Source organism: Hypomesus nipponensis, chromosome 2 (genome assembly GCF_054491055.1).
Source record: "Hypomesus nipponensis isolate SF chromosome 2, ASM5449105v1, whole genome shotgun sequence".
Taxonomy (NCBI): domain Eukaryota; kingdom Metazoa; phylum Chordata; class Actinopteri; order Osmeriformes; family Osmeridae; genus Hypomesus; species Hypomesus nipponensis.
In genome coordinates, this window is record NC_140362.1 from 6,247,311 (window position 1) to 6,268,869 (window position 21,559).

The 21,559-nt window shown below is 41.5% G+C and overlaps 1 protein-coding gene and 1 long non-coding RNA gene across 2 annotated transcripts in view; one reads left to right on the forward strand and one right to left on the reverse strand.

Moving 5' to 3' along the window:
- Nucleotides 1–2,945, reverse strand: part of LOC146300587 (uncharacterized) — a 43,582-nt gene extending 40,637 nt beyond the window's left edge. The window contains exon 1 of the long non-coding RNA XR_014766407.1: nt 2,871–2,945. This is a non-coding gene — a long non-coding RNA (uncharacterized LOC146300587). The remainder of the gene's footprint in view (nt 1–2,870) is intronic.
- The window catches only part of mc2r (melanocortin 2 receptor), a 29,820-nt gene extending 20,961 nt beyond the window's left edge, over nt 1–8,859 (forward strand). Inside the window, exons 2-3 of the mRNA XM_084703915.1 lie at nt 7,555–7,634; nt 7,738–8,859. Coding sequence (XP_084560041.1) covers nt 7,799–8,725 — 927 coding nt within the window. The 5' untranslated portion in view covers nt 7,555–7,634; nt 7,738–7,798 and the 3' untranslated portion in view covers nt 8,726–8,859. The remainder of the gene's footprint in view (nt 1–7,554; nt 7,635–7,737) is intronic.
- Nucleotides 8,860–21,559: the final 12,700 nt, after the last annotated feature.

Below are 21,559 nucleotides of genomic sequence, written 5' to 3' on the forward strand. Positions count from 1 at the left end.
TTGTCAATACCCCTAAGCCATAGCAACTACCATGTAAAAGGAAAACTTGCCAGTTAAATGAAAAAAGAGCCAGATTTAGCTATTGTGTAGGAATCCCCTCAGAATGAAACATTACCGTTACTATTTTGACTATACAGCTAGTCATACTGAGGTGTACCTGGACACCGGTTTAACTAAATAAATAATCAGTATCACAATGTCGACATTTACATAAATACACCCCTTTCAGCCATTTTGTATTGTACTGTCTGTCTCTCTCATGCAAAGTCACTCCAAACATTTGGCTCGATTCCAGGCTCTGGCAAGAGTATTTAGCTCTAAACTGGTCAATATACACATCTGACCAAAGACCAACAACTCGCCCTTTGCCTGTTAACAGTGATTCTGACTGTCAGAGACCTTTAAATACGCTGACCGAGTGAAACTAGCCTGGCTAACGTAGGTCGCTTTCTCAGGAAAATGACAAATGAAATAGGCTTGTTTTGAAAGATCCTATATACTGGCTATCTTCAGCAGACTCTTGCCTACAAAAAGCCCTCACTCCCTGACGTTTTCGGAGTAAAATTGAGTGAACTACAATGTTGTTTACACACTGCCAGTGAGCGAGCGAACCGAGTCTGTCACTGAGGCCAAGTCAAAACAATGTACCCCCGGTGTTACGTCCCAACTGGTTCCCAATTTAACTGGTTCCCCAGCTGTGCGTGCACCTATCAGTCTGCCTCTGTCACCAGATTCGTCACAAATTCACAAACATATTACTGGCGATTTTCAAGTCGGATCTCATATTTGCTGCGGCAAATATGAAAGTAGGCCTATAGGCTACGTGCGCACTACATTAGGCTACCATTCGCGACAAAATAAATGGAGACAAAATAAAACATTTGCAGACTCGCATGAAGTGGGATTCGATCGCACTAGAGTAAAAACATAAACGCACCAAAGTCCGTTGACTAACACCATGAGCTATATCAGCTCACAAAATGTGAGAGAATCGTTAGGTATTTCTTAACTACATTGGCCTTCAGGTAACATTTTGAATTGGCGTCTTCTGATTCAACTGGTTCCCATAGACACTACCCGAATGTAGGCTTACTATGCACGTATTTGGGGTTGTTTCGAGGCAATAGCCGTATTTTCCACGACATCACAGCTCCCTCTGACACCACATATTACAAATTCATACTAAGAACGTCGCTGCTAACCCAGACAATACGATAAAAATACGCGTAACACAACATGGAAACATTCGTTTCCTATGCGATTTCGTGTAGCCTATTGCTGAGTGTTTCTTCGCTATATCTTTTGAAATCAATTCATTTCATAATTGTATATTCTGAACAAATGGTGGTTGTGGTTAATATGGCTATTGCCTTGAGACAACTCCAAATACGTGATGAGTAGCCTACATTCTGGTAGTGTCTACGGTAACTAGTTGATTCAGAAGAACCTAAACAACTTGTTGCCTGAAGGCCAACGTAGTTAATCAAGTTGTGACTGAGTTCCTGAATTACTCATGTGCTCCAGTAGCTTACGGTGTAATGCACAGGATTGTCACTTTGTATGTGTTTTTGCTCGTGGGATCGAAGACCACTCGAATCTTTTATTTTCTTAGTTTCCATTTATTATGGCGTGAATGGCTGTAATGTAGTGCTCAGTACATTTGTTCAGAATATACAATTATGAAATGAATTGATTTCAAAAGATATAGCGAAGAAACACTCAGCAATAGGCTACACGAAATCGCATAGGAAACGAATGTTTCCATGTTGTGTTACGCGTATTTTTATCGTATCGTCTGGGTTAGCAGCGACGTTCTTAGTATGAATTTGTAATATGTGGTGTCAGAAGCAGCTGGGATGTCGTGGAAAATACGGCTATTGCCTCGAAACAACCCCAAATACGTGCATACTAAGCCTACATTCGGGTAGTGTCTATGGGAACCAGTTGAATCAGAAGAAGCCAATTCAAAATGTTACCTGAAGGCCAATGTATTTAAGAAATACCTAACGATTCAATCATATTTAGTGAGCTGGTATAGCTCGTGGTGTTAGTCAACAGACTGTGGTACGTTTATGGTTTTACTCTAGTGCGATCGAATCCCACTTCATGCGAGTCTGCAAATGTTTTATTTTGTCTCCATTTATTTTGTCGCGAATGGTAGCCTAATGTAGTGCGCACGTAGCCTATAGGCCTACTTTCATATTTGCCGCAGCAAATATGAGATCCGACTTGAAAATCGCCAGTAATATGTTTGTGAATTTGTGACGAATCTGGTGACAGAGGCAGACTGATAGGTGCACGCACAGCTGGGGAACCAGTTAAATTGGGAACCAGTTGGGACGTAACACCGGGACGCAGTCTCACTCCACTTGCAAGTTTTCCACAAATCACAAAAATAATCGGAGCATCTGGCTAAAAGCACAATTCCCACATCTCCTAAAGGCTGCCCTCTTCGACATTTTTGGTGTCGACCGAACTGTGAAATGGTGAACTTGTGAACATGACGCGAACAAAACATGGCTGCCGCCTAAGCCTATGCGGTCTCACTGGCGCATAGGCTTATTACAAAGACTTTCACGAGCCAAATCAAAATTCTGAGCCGACAGGTCTGTGGGGAATCGCTTGTTCTCCTAAAAGCTGCCCACCTCTAGCTTTTTGATGAATTCGCCGAGATGCTAACCTACATGATTCAGTACTGTAATTACACAGAGGGAAAAAGCTAGCTACTTTTCGAGTTCGGTTTTCCGTCACTTCAAACTCACGATCTTAAGGTCTCAAAGTGCTCAAACCTTCACAATAATTTAAGAGTAGTGTACTTTCACGAACCCAATCATTGATTCTCGTTTAAAATGTTTTAAAATAGGACTTACCGAACGTGGCTGCCTCAGACACGGCTTTCAGGTGATTCCAGTTGAAAACAACAATGGCCGCCCAAAAAATGTTTTATTCGTAACGGTGAGCTGCGATTGGAAGCGAAATGAGGGTGAGTGTGGGGCTTGGTCAGCACACCATTTTCAGAAAGGATGTGTGTGCGTCTCGCCAAGCTCGCGCGTGTGTCCAGTAAGTTGACCACCTGTCCCTCTTTGCGCTGTATAGCACAGCATTTCAATATGCGACATGCGGAACAAGGGGTGAAAATGCTGTGTGACACAACGCAAAGCGGGATGGGTGGTCACCCTAGTGTCAAGGGGCAGGATGAGTCTGTGAGAATTTGGAGCGCGTGCACTGTGGAGCAATTTAGTTGAATTCAATCATATATTGACATACCAAGGTGAAATTGTTTATGGTACTAGAGATTGATGTTGTATTGAACCCTATTAGGTTTGAAAAACAATCAGTCAAAATTATATTTGATTTATAAAAAAAAAAATATTGAGGCAATTTGGACATTTACATAAATACACTTCTTTCAGCCATTTTGTATTGTATTTCTTATTCCATGGCACCCTATGTAAAGACATATATTCTACGCATCTATAACAAATTTCAAGTCGATTGGATCTATGGTTCATGAGGAGAAGGGTTTTGAAGGTTGTACCAAATTTGGACAGTACAGCAAAATCTATCACGGCGGACCTTATGGGTTCTTGAGGCCTTTTTGTTCCCCATGAGAAATAAGGCATGTATACCAATTTTCAGGCATTTTGGAATAATGGGGCGCTGGGGAAATCACGTAGACTTTGGGCATGTTTTATAGCGCCACCTATGGGCGTACATGGGCCACTAGCCGTCTGGGAGTAATGAGTGACCTGTTGAATCATTGGGCCAAATTGGAAAAAATCGGGTCCAGGACTTTTTGAGCTATTGGGCCATTTAGCGGGGAAATATAATAATAAGAATAAGAATACTAACAAAAACAATAGGATTCCTCCTACCGGAGGAACCCTAATAAGAATACTAACAAAAACAATAGGTTTCCTTCTACCGGAGGAACCCTAAATATAGCTGCGAGCAGCGATGGCGTATTCCTCTCAAACATTGCGAACCATTGAAGAATTTATATTCTTCACAAATGTAACTGTATAGAAATATCCATGCTGCAGACTTACCAATGGGATACCAAATCTGACCAAATCCAAATATAGCTGCAAGTAGCAATTATGTGGCCAAGCAGTCAAATGACCCAAAAAACATTTTAGACATCCTCAGAAGAGGGTAACGAGTACACGCAGCAAGTTTGGTGTGAATCCATCAATGATTTGCTGAGATACGACCCAACTTCCTGTTTGCTGGCTTAAAGGCACATTTTGATTGCCTGTACCCAAAAAAACAGTTTCGAAAATAAAAAAAACATGTGATAGCTTTTGTAAGGCTTGGTCTGAAGATAATCTCTGGCAAATTTGGTGAAGATATGGACAACATGTGTAGGAGGAGTAGAGAAAAAACTTTTTCAATTAATTCAAAATGGCGGCCGCATCTATTCGGCTATTATCACAAATTATTATGAGTCACACACGGGATGTCCCAAGATATCATGAGACAACCATGAAAAATATATATTCCTGACAAATTGTAATTGTATAGAAAAATGGGGGGGGCATTTGTGGTGTGGTGGTTACTCTTGGCCTATACTATACATTTTTCAGGATTTTTAGAACCTTTTACCATTTTATACAAAATCGGAAATGCAATGACACCACGGTCCTCAAGGGCCTTTGCTGACATTCAATGAAATGTTGCGTGTGCGTCTTGCCAAGCCTGCACGTGTGTCAAGGGAAAGCTGAGTGTGTGAGAATTTGGAGTGCGCGTGCTGAGAAGGAGAGGGAGAGGGGATTTGGGCAAAAAGCTCTAGAAATTAGCCAAGTATGCATATTTAAAATATTCACTAAAAATCTACTTTTCATTTTACATTCAACTTTTTTTCAGAGTATCACTTTTTGACCGGCGGATGTGTAAAGCATATCCACAAAACAGTACAAAGTCACAAAGTGATACTGGTACAAGTCAATGAAACACTTTGTATTCATCAACGCACATGAACTATGTTAAACTTCTATCCTTTGGTTTCATGAACACAATTACTCAAATATCTAGCTTTCGCTCTCATCCCCTCTCTTTAATGCATTCTGCCTAATGCTAGCTAGTAAGGCTAACTATGCAGCTAAGTAAGCTAGCTAGCTACCATTTCCAAAAAAACACTTGCGCTGTAAAGACCGTCACAAAAACTTGGAAAGCACAAAATAAACAACAAAATTCCAAAACGCAATATGGAATAACCCAACCATACAGGCACGTACAGTACATTTCAAACGCCTTCTCACACAAGTAAAAAGGTTTTATAGCTTGCAATGCTGAAATACATAGCCTACTGTTTACTAGCAAAGATTAATCCCTAGCTCAACAAAACAAGTACAAAACGGAATAAAATAGTATTCAACCTATCCTACGAATTAAACACAATAATACATGTTGTTTACCGCTGTAATAGGTATGCTTTTAATACTTAAGGTCAAATGTAACAAAAATCTTCTGCACACAAAAAAATTGTGTTCTCTCAATATCAAAGATGGTAGAACCTTCTGTTTACCTTACACCCGTATATCCGGTTACATTATTATATTGCATTCCGGTTCCATTATTATATCCCCATGGGTGTAACCAGGCCCACTGTAAGACTTAGGGGGTGACTGCCTGGTGCCCCCACGGTTCAAAAAGCATTTTTTAAGTGTGTGACATAAAAAAAATCTGTAATTCAGAGTAGAAAATGCATACATTTTGGTGTTAAGTGTAGCGTAACTACATGTATTATTTGTTGAATACCATGCTGTCATTTTATAAATAAATCCAGCTGCCTTTGACTTTACAATAAATAATATGCTTTTTCCTTTGTTACATTGTTACATGAGGGTATTTTATGCTGGATAAGTGATACATTATTTACAAACTACATATTATTTAGACAGTAGTTACTATAAAAGTTACTATGTTGTTACTTTATTTTTTACAATACTGTCACATCCTTATTAACCTTTTGAGGAGTGAGTTATAAATATTACCGACGCTGCCAGCAGAGTGAGTTATTTTTTCAAAACGAAAGCTAGCTAGCTTTAGTTAGCTTCCGTTACCTAGCAACCTAGCATAATACTCGTAGCAATGGTACTACCTGCTAGCGTTACTTGTTAGCCTCCTAATTGTAAATTTTGAAGCCATACTATAGCGTTTGTCATATAGTTTTTGTGTATCGGAAAATAGTCGGTTGGAATGTTCAGAATCACATGTGTGACGGTACTCTCTGGGGCCCGCTTTCGAACGATCACATATACGTGACGCTACTAATTAACGGGTTAAAGGTCACATTATGATATGCAGTTTTTTGATGCTTTTATATAGGCCTTAGTGGTTCCCTATCTGAAGTATCTGAAGTATCTTTCCCGAAATTCAGCCTTGGTGCATAATTACAGCCACTACGAGCAGTCCCACAACGAGCTTTCCTCAAAACGCGTTGTTTCTGTGTTTGTAGATTTAAATGCTAATAAGGAGGAGAGGGGCGGCAACATGCGCTAATGTTTACAACGGATGTATCAATGGCTCGTAGCCCCGTTGCTGTAAGATGCCTCAAATTTAGACATTCTCATCTGATCACCCTGGTTTGCAGAGGTGAGAAAGGCGGATATCGCGAGGCATAACACCAACAGCAGAACAGTTATCCAAATAACAAAGAAGTGTACAACACTGGAGTTACAGCTTTTGTATTCACACACACACTTGATGCCTTCTACCTTTACATTAGCAACAGTAACTCAGCTGTTAGATGCAGAGCTAATGTTACAGCCATATTCTAAGGGTAGCAAGCAAGGTAACCATATACAGTAAAGCAACAAAATGATATAGCGTTGTTAACTTACTTCTCCAAGGTTTTGTAGCTTGACCAAGGAGAGTTAGTAATGATACAGAATTTAATTTCAGCAAGGCCAGCTTTGTACTGGCTCAAGTTGAGGAAACAGTAGTGGCTTAAATGTTCGGCGCAGACATAGAAAACTTCGGGAAGTTGTTGGCGCATTTCCAGCGAAAATAAAATTAAGATACTTGTTGTGCAGAGGCTGGGATGAAGGAACTAAAAAAATACTTTTGTTTTGATTTGTACATCCAAACACTGAGCAACTTTTATGCTTCCTTTGTTTGCTAGCCATGATGTCTCTCCAGGAAAAACCGATATCGCACTTGCCTTAACACAATCATAGCTCAGTTTTTCATGGGCGGGCCAGATTATCTGGGCGGGAAAAGCAGAGAGAAGGGCGGTAGCCTGGCTCGTTGTGACGTTTGAGCCTTCATTTTCTCAAAGGCGGAGAAAAATACCCAGGGCTTGGTTTACACCTATCGAAAATTCTAGCCTCTAGGGGACCAAAGGCAGGCTAGGGGAACTCATATTAATGTTAAATAATGTCCTAAAATGAAGTTTTCATGTCATGTGACCTTTAATGTTATTATAATGTAAGGTGTTGTCCATGCCCCTAACAAAAAGCTTTGTCAGGGGCAAACTAGTTTGTCTTATGTGTGTCAAAGACCTGTGAGTTGTGGAATTACTACAGTCTGTACAAATGTTTGTTTCTACAGGTGATCCATATGCTTGTCTTCCTTCCTTCCTTCCATAAATAACCATCAAGCCAAGGAAACGCTAATGGAGGTGTCTAAAAGTGGGTACTTTGAGTTACATAGCTCCTTTAAACAAAGGCCATCTTTTTATGAAAAGAGTGTGGTTTCTATTCTAATTCCTCTTTCAATTCCTATTTTAAACAGAGTGGAGTCACACAGCTGCATTGGCATTCTAAACCCGCAGTTTCAATAAAAACACAGTCCGATGATCACCAATATGGACACTTCGATAACGGATATTCCTAACTCCATGTCCTCCCCTGTCAACATGTCAGACTGCCCGGCAGTGAGAATCCCGAACCAGATATTCTTCACCATTGGTATAGTGAGCCTAGTGGAGAACCTGCTAGTGGTGGTGGCTGTCATTCGCAACAAAAACCTTCACTCACCCATGTACTGCTTTATTTGTAGTCTGGCAGGCTTTAACACTATTGCCAGTCTGTCCAAGACCTGGGAGAACCTCATGCTGCTGTTTGCAGACGTGGGTCAACTTGATTCACGTGGCAATTCAGAGCGAAAGCTGGACGATGTCATGGACTCCCTGTTGGTCATGTCTTTTATTGGCTCAATGTGTAGCTTTCTGGCGATTGCTCTAGATCGCTATATCACCATCTTCCATGCTCTGCGCTACCACAACATCATGACCATGCAGCGTGCTACCACCATCCTCGTGGGAATATGGATACTCTGTGGAGTGGCCAGTGTGGTCATGGTGCTTCATTTTGACTACACCATCATCATGATCTGCTTCATTGTGTTCTTCTTCATCTCCCTACTCCTTATACTTTTCCTCTATGTACACATGTTTCTTTTAGCACGCTTGCATGCTAGGAAGATTGCTACGCTACCAGGAACCAGTCAGCAGCGGAGGAGCAGTATAAGGGGTGCCCTGACTCTCACCATTCTTTTTGGGGTGTTTATGGCTTGCTGGGCTCCGTTCTTCCTGCACCTGCTCATCATAATGGTATGCCCCCTTAACCCTTACTGTGAGTGTTACCGTTCCCTCTTCCAGCTGCATGTCGTCCTCCTAATAAGTCATGCTGTAATTGACCCAGCCATCTATGCTTTTCGCAGTGCTGAACTCAGGCACACGTTCAGGAAGATGCTCTTTTGTTCCAATTCAATGCAGTGATTAACCACAGGAATACATTTTTTGTTATTTTTGTTGAATCCCAAAGCATAATACATGATAATGTAACCCTAACCCTTCATGACACAGTGACTTGCTGTAAGAAATGTCTCCACCAAAGTTTGCTGTGACTTCAAATCCTGAAATATGTGACATGCTCTGGTGAAAAGGGAGATTGTTGGCTAACTCATTTCTCTTTTTTTTTTTGATTACATTTATTCATTTAGCAGACGCTTTTATCCAAAGCGACTTCCAAGAGAGAGCTTTACAAAGTGCATAGGTCACTGATAATAACAACAAGATAGCCCCAAGCATTGCGGGTAGCCAAAACAAGAAGCACACATTGTGAACAACCAAAAAATAAGTGCCAAAGGGAAGAACCATAAGAGCATGTAGCTAAGCAAGATAGATTGTGAAAGTGGAGATTGTTCAAATGATGTGTCATACATCTGAAATAGTTGAAAAAGATATGCGTATCTGAATGTCGATCAACCAGGAAAGCTCAAGCCCAGATTTTTGTCTTCAAAGATTTTTGACCTTTTCATGCTTTGAGAGCTGTGATTGTTTTGTGTTAGTCATAAGAAGCGTAGAGCGGTGGTTATTTCACTGCAGTAAAGAAAAGACAAAAACTATATTCACACTCAATCAAATTCCAGGATCCTGTTTTCCAGTTTTTATCCTAGATGTGTGTTTTAACACCCAGTTTTATTGTAATGACTACATTTCACTGTACCTTGCCCGATTATGGTTCAAGTTGTGTTAACTTGTTGGTTCTTTACCTTGTTGGTAAATTGCATCTTCCGAAAACGGCCTGAAAGATTTATTCACGGTTTACCAGGTCAAACAAAGAAAAAATTGTCCTGTTCACAATGCAAGGCCCGAGATTAGAATATTCATTCAATTTACACACAGAAGACAACTACTTGTGAAACATGATATTTATGGGCACTTGACACCAAATCTGCCGATTCCCTACTTGATTATGAGGGGGGACGTAAAGAATATATTGTGCTTATTAAAGTTATGCATTGTGCTTATTAAAGATCTGTCTTATGAACTTAGAAGTGTGCCCAGCCTTAAACATTGTGTCTCACACAGGGCGGTGGGAGTCAGGGGTGCAAGCGGAGAAAAGGGAACAATCCAGACGAGTTTCGACCACAGAAAGTGGGGAAAAAGGCTGTATTTTGTGTCTCTATCTCTTCATTTTCAGAAATAACCTAGAAAACGGGTGGAGATGGCACCCAAGCAGGTGGGACGCGTAGGCAAGAACAACTCCCTGCTGCACAGGAGAACAATTTCATCCCTCTTCTTGGGTTTTTTGTATTACTGCACTGTATAATACACGCTGGGGCAGGGACAGATAGTCAGTTGGACTTTGTGAACCAACCCAAACTCTGTTGCGGGGAGGGGAACGGAGACAACCCCAGAGCTCTGTACTTGTTGATTTCCAACTGGTGCATTAAAGCTGATATTATTGGACCTCTGTGACTCCAGACCACTCTTTCTAGAACACAGATTTGTGTCATTGAATACCATCATTACATATTGGAATAGACACAACAACTTTAACTCCTTCAGATGGGATCATACTTTGTACAGACAAACACAGCCTACATATGAAATCATGGGCGTCGCCACAATATAACTTGACGGGGGTCACATCCCCCTCACTTAAACCCCCCCCCCCCTACATTTGCAATAAAAAAGTAGTGCATGAATGGTTTACTTCGCCCCTTCGGGGCAAAGCAAGACCCCTCTGCTTCGTATCGGGGTGCTGAAAGCCCTGTCGGGGCCTATTTTCCCGATAATTACCTTTCTTTGTCTTTTCTTCACTGGCGATGACAACAACTCAGCCTTCAACCAAGTATCAGAATCGCCATATTTCCTCAAAATATTAACATATCTCCTAGAGGCTAGATTTTTTTCCAGTAGGCTTCAGATTAGCTGACGTCGCTAAGCAACGGAATAAGCTGGGGTTGCTAAATTACCGGACTACTTGCGGAGTGCTACGAAAGACGTGAATCTGAGGCAAAAAGGCCACTTCCCCTGACAGCTGTCAATTATGCATAGCAACGGTCAAATATGGAAAAATAGTTGACCACAGAACGTTGGGAAGCCTCATTTAAGTGAATGGAGCATTCTACAACATTAAGTAGAGCCGTGTAATAATAACTACTTACTAACCGAGAGTGAGGTCATGCTGGGAAATATCAAACTGAGGCTTCAACATATCGACCGAGCAATAGCGAGATTGATACGGCAAAGCATACTTATTATGTAAAAATATTGCATTTTAAAAAGCATACATTTGTCGCTGCTCATTTATACTTCAAAATACTAAGAATGAAGTTGCTCCATCCATTGTCAACCGCTTATCCGGTTTCGGGTTGTGGAGGCAGCAGCTCCAGCAGGGGGCTTTCCCTATCCCCACATTGACCCTGGGAACGCCTTGGGGTCCCGAAGTCAGGGCTGGTCACCAAGAGTTAAGTGTAGCATAAAACAGGGTTGGCTTTTCCTCAAGAGACATCATGGTATGCAAATGACCAAAGCGTGGCAGTTATCCCCGCCTCTCTCCTCCTCATGGCATTTAAAGCTACAGACACAGAAATGGCACGTCCTAAGGAAAGCTCATTCTGGGACTGCTTGTAGTGGCTGTAATTCTGCACCAAGGCTGAATTTTGGGAAAGAGACTTCAGATACAGTATTAGGGGACCACTAAAGCCTATATAAAAGCATCCAAAAACAGCATTCCATAGGACCTTTAAACTTCCCCTTTTTAAGAATGTACTCATATTGCATTAATTAATACATAAAGAACACCCTTTGAAACAAGTATTTTCCATCCAGACATGATACAAATGATGGTTTAAGCATGTAAGTATAGTTGCAGTATTTCAACATGAATTAAATTGTTTCTGTTGTGGTCTCGGAAAACCTGTATTTTAGACATACACACTCATTTGGGGTTAGCTCAGGACACAGACCATGTGGAGGTCAGATCAGGACACGAGGCCTGTATGTAGCCTCTGGTATGACACCAGGCTGTACTCGACGTCCACATGCATGAGGAACTAGCTGAATCATTTTCCTGTGCAACAACATTCTCATAGACATTTCCTGGGATAAGCCAATTTAGTGATCTCATTGACGTCATCCTCAATGAAATGCTTTGTCCCAACAAGAGTTCTCTGAGTTTGGATGGTACAGAGTCAGGTCATTTTGACATTGAAACTGCCCATCCAGAGTAAACGGACCCTGGGGACTCATTAACAAGGCCAAACAAACATTCTTCCCATCTGTTTCCTGAGATTACCCAAGACTGATTGTCAATGTGTAACCAAGAATATATCTGTATGACGTGTAACTTTCTGTATAAATGTCTGCTGGATCCATGTTTAGTTAGACATCTCGGCTGAGACTGTCTCGCGCATGTATTCCCAGTCCTTTTGCAATAAATTGAAGCCTTTGCATCCGATCTCTGACTAAAGCCTATCCTTGAAGTTTGTGGCCATTTTTGAGTCCGCAACATTTCATCATCTGATGGATGCCTCTGTAGATCACAAGAATCACCAGTTTGATTCCAGTGTCTGCCAAAAGTATTTAATTTCAAATGATTCAATTTACACATTTAACAAATGTGTAAAAATAAATATTGAATCATACTGCCAGTGAAAGAGCCTGACTGAGGCGGACGGCAATATAGTATTGTCTAACTGAACTCACATTATCAATCAAAATACAATTCAAACACACCCCATGCAAGAAATCCAAACGCTGGCTAGATGCAGCATGATCAAATCTACAAAACATAACAGTCCTGGACAATTGTGGTGTAGTATCGAGTGAAATTTTCAATTACATTTATGGATTTAGCAGACGCTTTTATCCAAAGCGACTTCCAAGAGAGAGCTTTACAAAAGAGCATAGGTCACTGACCATGACAACAAGGTAGTCCCAAACATTGCAAGCAGCCAAAACATGAAGCATACATTGTGAAAAAACAAACAAATGCCAAAGGGAAGTCCCATAAGAGCATGCAGTTATACAAGTTACAAATTAAAACAACATGAAGTGCAACACTGTACCTGAAGAAGAACATTAGACAGTAAAATATTTCACAGCGAGTACAAGAGTTCAAGAGTTAACTTTGTTATAACTAACCTACAAGAGCAACAAGTTTCTCAATAAGAGTCATTGTGATCCTGGAGGAAACTAACATCAGGTCCAATCAAGCTTTCCTAAGTGCTGTTGTACTCCCGGAACAAGTGCGTCTTGAGCCTTTTCTTGAAGGTGGGGAGACAGTCAGTGTCCCTGATGGAGGTGGGGAGCTGGTTCCACCATTGGGGGGCCAGGCAGGAGAAGAACTTGTGTTGGGACCGGGCGGTCTTGAGCAGTGGGACCACCAGGAGCTTGTCTGAAGAAGACCGTAGGTGATGGGTGGGGTGTAAGGCTGCAGGAGAGACTTGATGTAGTCGAGTGCAGTCCCGTTCACTGCTCGGAAGGTCAGTACTGACCAGTACTTGAATCTGATACGGGCGTTTATGGGTAGCCAGTGGAAGAGATGAGGAGCGGGGTAACATGGGAACGTCTGGGTAGATTGTAGACCAGGCGGGCCACTGCATTCTAAATCCTCTGAAGAGGGCAGGTTGCACATGCTGGGAGACCAGCGAGCAGCGAGTTGCAGTAGTCCAACTTGGAGAGGACCAGTGCTTGGACTAGCAGCTGGGTGGAGTGCTCACACAGGTATCTCCTGATCTTCTGGATGTTGTACAGGGTGAATCTACATAACCAGGAGACTGCAGCAATGTGGGCCGTGAGGGAGAGCTCGTCATCCATGGTAACCCCAAGGTTCCTGGCAGAGGATGAAGGGGTCACCGTCGCAGATCCCAAGGTGATTGACAGATCGTGGGAGATGGAGGGTTTAGCCGGGATGATGAGAAGTTCTGTTTTGGCGAGGTTCAGCTGAAGGTGGTGCTCGGATCATCCAGGCGGAGATGTCTGTGAGGCAGGCCTCGATCCTAGCTGAGATCCCCGGATCAGTCGGGGGGGACGACAGGTACAGCTGCGTGTCGTCAGCGTAGCAGTGGTAGGAGAAGCCATCGGAGGTGATGTCAAAGTGAGGTGGTGTACAGAGAGAAGAGGAGGGGTCCAAGGACGGAGCCCTGTGGGACACAAGTGGAGAGCTGGCAAGGGCATGACAATTTGCCTCCCCAGGAGACCTGGTAGGATCTTCCCGACAGGTAGGATGAGATCCACTGGAGTGCAGTGCCAGTGATGCCCATCATGTCTGGAGAGCAGGATCTGGTGGTTAACCGTATCAAACACTGCAGAAAGGTCCAACAGAATGATGACGGATGACCTCAAAGCCGCTCTGGCAGACTGGGGGGCAGTGGTGACTGAAAGGAGGGCAGTCTCTGTGGAGTGGCCAGTCTTGAAGCCCGATTGGTTGGGGTCTCGCAGGTTGTTCTGAGAGAGAAAGTTTAACAGTTGGTTAGATACAGCACGTTCAATTGTTTTTTAAAAGAAGGGTAACAATGATACCGGTCTGTCGTTCTGGAGGACGGCAGGGTAAAAGGAGGTTTTTTGAGTAGAGGGGTAACTCTGGCCTGTTTGAAGGCAGAGGGAAAGGTGCCGGAGGTAAGAGAGGAGTTTAGGACATGGAGAAGAAAAGTTATGATGGAGGGGGATATGGTTTGAAAGACAGGGGAGGGGATAAGATCAAGGGGACAGAGGACTTCCGGTTACGCAATGGAGTGTTAAGACGTGCGTTGGCTGTGCTCCGATAACTTTCAGAATATTTTTACTAAAATACCCTATATCTCCATCTACTATCTAATTTCGAGTGCCTCATATGATTTCGACATTCAGAAAGGACAGAAATCAGAATCAGAAAGGGATTTATTCGCCATGAAAGTTTGCACAGACAAGGAATTTGGTTTGGCAGGGAGGTGCATACAATAAACATATAGGAATCTAATTTAAATGTGGTCTAACTATATTAAGGATACATAAACTAGCAATACTAAATGGAATACAATTAGAATAAAATATACAATAAAATACAATATAAAATACAATCTAAAATACAAATATTACAGGAATTGAATGTAGTCCAAAATGTAAATAGTTTTTAAGACATTCAGTCAGTGTGAGCTCTTGGCCTTGTTGAGGACGCCAACAGCGGAAGGGAAGAAACTGTTTATGTGGCGTGAGGTTTTGGTCCTGATGGACCGCAGCCTTCTGCCGCAGGGGAGTGACAAACAGAAGGCAAAAACCGGGCAGGTCGGGCAGGTCGGCAAAAACCAACAAGACGTCAACTCAAACTTCTACACCCAGTATTAAAAGTTGTCCAAGCAACATGGCGGATAGCCCTTCACCACTCGCTACTGAAAGTTTGGTTCAAGAACTCGACAAACGTAGAAAAACGATGACTGGCGAATTTACAACTCTACTAAAGGGCTCCCTGGAACCTATCCGTTCATCAATCCAATCGATTGAGGCGACATTATCCACCCAAGCATTCACAAATAGTGAAATGGAAACTGGCCTATCTGATCATAGTGACAGGAAAACCCAGATAGAATGTGATGTGAGTGGGCCACAATCCAACCTGGAGTTGGTGATTCAGGAGAACGTTGCGCTCAAGGCTAAATTGGAAGATTTGGAATCAAGATCAAAGCGTCAAAATGTCTGAGTGCTGGGGCTACCAGAAAATACTGAGGGGAAAGACCTTAGAGTCTTCATGGCGAAAATGTTTCATACCCTGCTTGGTGGATCACTCTCTGAGCCTCCTGAGCTCGATTGCGCTCATAGAAGTCTACAGCCCAAGTCACAAACAAGAGATGCACCGAGACCAGTGTTGGGTGTAACGCGTTACTAAGTAATGTGTTACTGTAATTAAATTACTTATCCACTGAAAAAGTAAAGTAAGGGATTACTGTTCATTTTTAGGTAATTGTATTACAATTACTTGTAATGTACTTGCGTTACATACCTACTGTAAGTTAGTCTAACAGTTCTGTATAAATAAATATTGAATTAAAATCTAAATGTATCATTTTAGGGTAAAAGTGAACGCTGCCTCTTTAAAATTGTTAGCTGTAGTGCAGTTGCACGGGAGACGCAAATTTTTGCTGCAAAAGCGCGGGCTCTAGCGGTGGAAGATTTCGGACTTAGCGGAAGCAAGTAGCCCTAGCTGTTTTACCAAATGGAAATATTCAAAGTACTTTACCTTTTTGTCACAGGTTAACAGGAACATTCATGTCAAGTGCAAGCTATGTCCTGGGGAGAAAAAACGATACGCGGCTGCGGCTAGCACAAGTAACCTACTGATGCACCTCACAAGGCAGCATCGACGAACAGTTTTGAGTGATCCATGTTCATCAGAATCAGAAAGGGTTTTAATCGCCATGAAAGTTTGCACAGACTAGGAATATACTTTGGCATCGACAGATAACACCTCAGCAACACCTGTTAAGCAGGCAAAACTTAATTTTACATCGCCAGTGCAGCAAGTGTTTGAAGGTGAGCTTAAAAAAATGATTGAAAACTAGATTGCAGGAAGAGTTGCTACTGCTGCGTACTGTAGAATCCTGTGATGTCATGTTTAACTTAAAGTTAAGCTTTTGTGTTATGTACACATTGTTTGGTAACTAAAGATGAAAGAAGGTTACACATGTTACTAAAATTTGAAGTATTAGTAGGCTATGTTTTACAAAGGTAAAAGGCTAAACTGTTCCAAGTTTGACTTGTATTTAATTATTGAAAGACTTTCCTTTCTGTTGTCTATCCAGTCATGGTTTATAGGGATTGTAAGAAGTAATGCATTACATTACTTATTGAGTAATTAAATTACTTTTCAGACAGAGTAATTACAAAAGTAATTTTAATACAATATTGATGAAGTAATTAGTAATAAATTACTTTTTTGAAGTAACTTACCCAACACCGACCGAGACCTTTTATGTTGAGATTCCACAGATACACGGAGAAAGAGATTGTACTGAACTGGGCGAAATCTCACAGGAACATTTCCTACAACGGTAATGGAATCCGTATATTCAAGGATTTCAGAGTGGCAGTGGCAAAGAAGCGCTCAGCATTCAACGACATCAAAAGACTTCTCTACAAACGAGGAGTGCTATTTGGTATGTTGTATCCAGCTCGTCTCCGTGTCACCTATGAACGCTGAATCTTCATGTTGAATGAATGTATTTATTAACATACTGAACTGATTTGATTGAGGTTCATGCATTTTTTGTTTCAGTGGGGAAAAAATGGGTAGGCTTGTTCTTCATTTAAGCCTGTTAATTTTGTCAGTATAATTTAACCATTATGTTTTGAGTGAGTGAATGTTAAGTGGCCGCTGCCACTTAACTCTGCTCTATCTTTTTGTACAGTTAGTGGCTACCATTAACTTGCTAGCATTAACATTTTCTCTAATGTAATTTTCTAGACTTTCGGACGTTTTGTTTCCACAAACTAGATATCATAATTGTGAGGCATAGTACTACATATTGTAGTACATAGTCTCAGTTTATTGGGTGGCTTCACTGCCTAGGGTATGGCATCAGTACAATATTAGGAGCAGATAACACTACATGAAAATTCGGTTGTATGTATGTGTACTATGGCTGCTCGCTGCCCTCTGCAGACGAGCATCAGACGTTCGTGCTACGTTTCCAGTTTACATTTAGTCATTTAGCTCTTATCCAGAGCGACTTACATTCCCCCCGAGGCAAGTAGGGTGAAGTGCCTTGCCCAAGGACTAGCCGGACTACCTCACCGCTCAGCCATCTGACTCCCTAGTTGGAATGGTATGATGTCCTATGTCTTTTTTGATGTTGTTATTCATTTATTTTTTGTTTTGTTAATTGTTTTGGTGTTTTTTTTTTCTCTTTTTATTTCTCTTGCTCCCTCCTCTTCCCCTCCACACTACACCATGGTCCAATACTTATGGCAGGGCTGGGCACCTTTCTTATTGACAGATTCCTGGGGTATTACAAATGACAAACGCTAATATGACACGAGGCAGTCAAAATGGGCATCATCTTAAAGTAGTTAACTGGAACGTGCGCGGCTTAGGAGGGCAAATTAAACGCTCCAAAGTTTTCTCACATTTAAAGAGTCTTTCTGCAGATGTCATCTTTCTACAGGAGACACATCTACGCATAGATGATCATATGAGACTTCGTAAGCATATAACTTGGGTTTCGGCGAATCAACCTCGTTAAAGCTCGGTCGTTACGTTAAAGCCTCAGTTTGATATTTCCCGGCATGACCTTACTCTCAGTAAGTAGTTAGCCTTCACTAGTCATCCTAGATCAAGAATGCTAGCAACGCCACCAGTGTAATTTTACAACAATAATTTTACAGCACGAGACATAACTTGAACAACAAATCGAATTGGTTACCTGCAGAAGAAGAGTTTTCCCTACTTATAGAACCGTTAGGGATCAAATTGGCCCTTGAGTCTACAGACAGGGACGTTGTTACTAACACGTAATGGCCGCAAGATGGGTCAGCCTGTCAGTAGCATATTTACACCCTGGGACAACATCAACATTCAAGGGTCTGATAGATACAGTTATCGCATTTCTTTGATAAAACGCCGCCCTCGAATAAACGCTGCTCGAAGCACTGGCAGACGCGTGGCTTTCTTGCTACAGGTTTGAAGCTTCTTCTCCAAATCCACCGTGAAAACTAAACCCACAGTATAACGAGAAAATAAAGACCACGTTAGCTTAATATGAACCATGGTGGCTGCTCGTCTTTCAAATAGGGGAAGCTCATTTTCGGCCTATATCATATACATTTTCCATGTATTTTGCTAGTTCACAGGCTAGTTCACCCCTACGACACAAGCCTAGCCTATTGTATGAATGAATGAATGAACAATCTAACAAAACAATATTAAACTCAAAGGAAATGTGGGAGTTAGGTTAAACTGAAACAAGGAATGTGGTGTATAATTGTATGAAAATAATGATGAGAATTGACTAGCCAATTCGCAAATACCAAGAAATAGGTTCCAGCTGTTTCACATTCGACCACAATTGCAAAATCCGCGATGGGACTGAGCTCGAAAAGCTTCGGCGACTTTTTGTAGTGCAAAATCGCTGTCAATCAAAATGAGATGCAGTCTTTCGACAGCCCCTCCAATCATCACGCAGAAGCCTGGCATCCAGGCCAGCCCATTCCTCAATTTACCCCCAGAGACCAGGGGCGTCATTAGAACCTTTTTACTGGGGCACGTGCCCCAGTATAAATTTGCTGTGCCCCAGTAATATCTAAAGTTTGAGTTTTAATTCAATTTACTTTATTAGTCAGTTCATTAATTAGATAATCCCAGAAAAAATAAACGCAGTATCCCAATCAACGCTTGTAAAAGTGTTAAACCAAAAACACAAACCGATGCATGCAGAATTCCATGTCGGCGCGCTCTTCTGAGCTTGCCCAATAGCCACTGCAGTACACACACAGAAGTCCTGGGGCCTCATGTATAAAGGATTGTGCAGCTTTCATACCAGAAGATGGCGTACGGCCAAAACTCGAAAAGTACCTACGCACAGAAATATTCACATGTATAAAACCGGTCGTACGCCAGGTCCTGCGCACATTTCTTTCATAAAGAAACGGCGTACAAAAAATGAACGTTAAACGCCGCAGCGTTTATTCGAAGAAATACGGTGACTGTGAGATCGAGGTGAGAACAGAGGTGATGGCGAGAAAATGTGTCCTGTTTGGCGGCCTGTCATCAGGTATTAGTGACAAAAGAAAGTCGGCGGAATGGAAAACTCACTATATGCGCCCTTTCTTGTTTTTGACCTGTAGCACTTTGAGATAAGGCTAAATAAAGTAATAATAAGTAAAGTGCATTACAAATACAAATATATAATGACTATCATAATCATTATAGGGCCATCAATGCTGTGGGTTCAGAAAACGGACCATGGCAGAAATTAAGAAGAAATGGTCCGATATAAAACTTAAAATGAAGAAACGAGTGGTGGCGCAACATAACAGCATGGCAGCTATAGGGTTAGCGTGACATGCATTTCCTGAGTGAATTTGTCGTTCGTTTGACAGCTTCAAGTTTAACAGAAGTTATTAAGTGGTGGCGGATTAAACAGAAGGCTAGATAGCATTTCCCGTTTTGGGTTTTGGCATTTTGATGTAATCATCCACATTAATAATCAAACTTTTATTTTAATGTTTTTTGAATAGTCAATGTCATAAACGCAGTAGTGGAAACTTTATTTTGTAATGTTTGGTGAGTTTCTGCACTTTTCAGTTTGAATTCGCCATGTTACAGAGCCAGACAAGACTTTGCGGATGGTCCGCACATTCTCACGTCAAGTAAATCTTTATACATCACAAAGTGTGCGTGAGAACCAGCTTACGCAACCTTTTTGTGCGTACGGAACGTTTATACTAGGCCCCAGGTGTCGGACTTGGCGAACAAGTCAGAATTGAGGTAAGAAAACATTACAAAAATAAAGATAGTTTCTAAATGATAGGCCTACCGATCATCTTATTTTGACTATACAAAAGCTCAGGGACGCAAGTTTGATATCAGCTTTGGCAGGGATTTTTTTCACATTCCTTTGAGTGCAAATACTGCTTTTTTTTTGCTTCATGTAATATTGTTTTTATGTTAAAAAGGGGCATAATTATGGAGTCAAATTACGGTCAATAATAATTTGCAGTTGCAGAAAACAATTAGCAGGAGCAGAAAACAATTTTCAGGAGCGGAAAAAAATGTTTTGCAGGTGCAGAAATAATGTATGGCTAACGCTAACAGGGTACTTAAAGGTCTGACTAAAGAAGTGTAATGAAAGTCATAATGTAAAAAAATGCTACAAATGCCAACAGCTAAAGATGCCTTTTTATTTCAATGTGATACTGTGTTGTGATACAGCCTAATACTGTTTCGTAGTATCTGAGTTGGTAGCCAGTCCCTGTCAGGGCGCAGTGTTACTTGTCCATGAAGTACACACTTTTTGCAAATTACTGTACCTGTTCAGGGTAGACAGGAGACAAAGCTGTGGTACGGTGTGGTAATTGGTGGTACGGTTGTAGCAGGCATAGTAGCCGAACCGCAGCTTTGGTGCTGCTTAGTGGCTTAGACACTAACTTATGTAATGATTGATTTACATCTATTTAAATCTTTACCTTTAAACAAGACATGAGAAAACTAGAGAGCATACAATTTCTGGGGAAATTGTGAGGGTGTGCTTGCGGCTGCCCCAGCTGCCCATAGTCTCCTGGTGTTTACATATTTAAAAAAGCATTTAAGTGTATGACTGCAGTTCTGACCATTGTGTTCCCTTGATAATAATTTTGTAAATATCGCTCAGTATATAACTTAGTAAATTGTATTCAGATATAAACAACTTGTTGGTTGCCCAACAAGAGGAAGACACAGCATCTGCTTCTCAACTCCTTAATCCTCTCGAGGCACCTGTTGCACCTGGTTATGAGGTTGTAGGTTATGGGACGTCTAATATTGCATTTGTCTAATTATGTGTAGGACAGAGTTTCTCAAGTGGTAGGACATATTGACTCATAAAAGCTATATAGAGTAGGACACAATGAGCTGAGCTCGCAATGTAGCCTACGTGACGCCGCTTTTTATGACACACTTCAAAGATGTAAAGAAAGTACCATTTAACCCTGTAAGACACCATGGTTGTAAAATTACAAAGGCACTTTGAACGGTCTAATTGTTCTTTTTTTTACATTTTGGGTGGCTCTTAAAAGAATCGTTGTTGTGTGTGCTGTGGCTAGCACAGGAGTTGTCGGAGTCCAACGCAAGTTGGACACCGTCGGGTCGGT